Source organism: Penaeus vannamei, chromosome 12 (assembly GCF_042767895.1).
Source record: "Penaeus vannamei isolate JL-2024 chromosome 12, ASM4276789v1, whole genome shotgun sequence".
In the NCBI taxonomy this organism is placed as follows: Eukaryota; Metazoa; Arthropoda; class Malacostraca; order Decapoda; family Penaeidae; genus Penaeus; species Penaeus vannamei.
Genome location: NC_091560.1, coordinates 28,641,217 through 28,643,716, shown reverse-complemented (window position 1 = coordinate 28,643,716; position 2,500 = coordinate 28,641,217). Strand labels below are relative to the sequence as shown.

The 2,500-nt window shown below is 42.0% G+C and overlaps 1 protein-coding gene across 11 annotated transcripts in view; it reads left to right on the top strand.

Moving 5' to 3' along the window:
- The window catches only part of LOC113819544 (titin), a 228,235-nt gene that overhangs the window by 51,534 nt on the left and 174,201 nt on the right, over nucleotides 1–2,500 (top strand). For all 11 annotated transcript variants that reach the window (XM_070128134.1, XM_070128140.1, XM_070128138.1 and 8 more), the window contains exons 2-7: nucleotides 380–566; nucleotides 690–879; nucleotides 1,061–1,174; nucleotides 1,422–1,599; nucleotides 1,915–2,099; nucleotides 2,498–2,500. The exon at nucleotides 2,498–2,500 is cut by the window's right edge and continues 147 nt beyond it. In XM_070128134.1, the coding sequence (XP_069984235.1) occupies nucleotides 397–566; nucleotides 690–879; nucleotides 1,061–1,174; nucleotides 1,422–1,599; nucleotides 1,915–2,099; nucleotides 2,498–2,500 (840 nt within the window). In that variant the 5' untranslated portion in view covers nucleotides 380–396. The remainder of the gene's footprint in view (nucleotides 1–379; nucleotides 567–689; nucleotides 880–1,060; nucleotides 1,175–1,421; nucleotides 1,600–1,914; nucleotides 2,100–2,497) is intronic.

Genomic DNA, 2,500 nt, shown 5'->3' with positions numbered 1-2,500 from the left:
GTAAGGACAAGAACACTATATTATCGGCTCTTTATTCATAGAAGAGTGGCTTCTGGCTAGGTATGAAATGATGTCACGGTATAATTGCAATAGCAGAGAATGTAACAAACAATAAGCAGCAGAAACAGTAGTGGTAATTGTAGTAGTAAAACATTTCACTCTTTATTTCATATCCATCATTATTATATAAAATCGAGCTTCATATCTGATATTTTGTCATAATATTTGTTACACCGAGCTTCATATCTGAGATTTTGACATTTTCATTACATTTTCAGTCATCATTTTTCACCGCTATGTAGCATTATTAAGTTTGATTTTAACATCGTTAAATATACCATAGTTATTCATAACAGATTCTGGTTTTCTTTTATGACAGAGAGCATGTAAGAGAAAATGGGCAGCAGCGAATGGGAGGGGTTACTGGAGCGGCGGCTGGCGGTGTTGCCAGGGTCTCGGGATCCAGGTGGGGGCCCTATCTTGGTCATACCGCTGCCACAAGATCCAGCCCTCCATGATGTTGGGGGCATCTCAGCCACCATAAAATATCTCAAAACAATTCCAAGGTGAGTTATTAAGTCCTATCAGGTATTTTTTTTTACTTTTTCAAGGTAATTTGCAATTCGATTTGTTGCACATTTTGTGATATATGTAAAAATGATAAGTCTTATTTTTTCCGTTATGTTTAGCGTGAGTTCTCGTGACCGCGGTTGGGTCGTGGTGGTGGATGCCCGTGTGTGCCATTATCGCTTGGTGAAGCCCACAGTGAGCACCGTACGTGCCACTTTGGGCCACATCAGGCACCTGTTTGTTGTTCGGCCGGAGGGATTCTGGGACAAGCAGCGTGTCGACTGTCGGAAGAGCGAGGTCGACAGCCAGGTATGATGCTAATTGTGTTGTAGGTCAAATGAAGACATATGTTACACTGACGTACGGATTACACTGTTGTCGTCATTGTTGATATGTGGACATTACATTTGCAATGCCTGTTCCTAACTTTCTTAAATGGGTTTTGACGAGGTTATACATCCTTTTTTCGTTTCTTTACCTATTTCATCAGCCGATTTACGTAAGTGTAAGTAAGCTGACAAAGTACATGGAGTTGTCTCAGCTGCCGGTTGAGCTCGGCGGAACTCTTGACTACGACCACTTCGCTTGGCTCAAGACGCGCAAGGTGAGTTATTTTAGTATAGAGGCAATGACATGATCAGATTTCCAAGCTTACACTATGTACCTTTGTTAAAATTGATTTAAAAAGTATGCTTTCATGGACTATGCAGAGTGCATCCAAGATTCAGTATATTCCGATGGCTACACATCCCAGACTTTTATTGTAAAGGTAGTAAGTTTAGTGGCAACCATTTATTGTAAAGATTTTTTTTTTTGTTCATGAAAAAAAATCTTGTTCGTCGTGGGGATAGGCCTATGAAGAGTTTGTAGATGAATGCGAACGTGCCCGTCGGGACTTGGAGACACTGCAGGCGGAGCTGCGCCGGGAAGAACCATGCAGCAGAGCGTCGACCCTCCACGACCTCCTCTCCGTCAACTCAAACACCTACAATACCATCACCGCCAGACCCGCCATCATCTTCAACATGGGTAATCTTTACCTTAGGACGTTCTAACAGTAGCAAGGAATATTAAGTTATTATACTGTAAATGGAAGTTTTGTATTTTATTATTGATTTACACGCGCACACGCACACACACGCACACGCACACGCACACGCACACGCACACGCACACGCACACGCACACGCACATACACGCGCACACGCACACACACACACACACATGCATATATGTAATAGATAGAAATAGACGCATTTATATGGTATCTTGCAATCATTTCTAGAGAAGAATATTTTAAGTCAAAGTTTACGAAATGATATACCAATCCTTCTCTGACTGTAGGTCAAGAGGTTCTCAAGGTGCTAGAAATGGACGAAGAATCGGGCTTCCGAGTGTGCGAGGGCCAAGGGGACGCTGCAGAGGCCGCGTCCAGAGTACGCACAATGCTCCACGACCTGCATCTCCTGACTACCGCCGTTGAAGCCTGCTGGAGGAGGCTCAACACCGCCCTCGACACCTACATGCAGGTCAGGTCTATGGGTTGGTCCATCACTTCCTTTTGCCTTTTTAATTATTCTGTATCACGTTCCTTGCTGTGTTAGGCAGTATTGTTTGAGTTATGATGTCCATGCATGTTATTATTAGTTTTATACACTTTCTAAAAATCATTATCCTTTTCACATCCTCAAAGTTGAGTTTATTAGATGTGATACTCTTATGTTAGTGATTTCCCTTTTGTTGCATGCATCTGAATGTTTCATTGACATCATGACGGCTGTCTCGGATTGTTGTTACGTTGGCTAGTTTGAGAAAAAATCGTCCATGATTATTCTTTGAAAGAAGAAGAGGAAAAAAGTCCATTCAGCAAAGTGCTACAGAAAAGCAGTTAAATAAAGTGATACAACTGTTTCCATTTTACTTTTAGGTC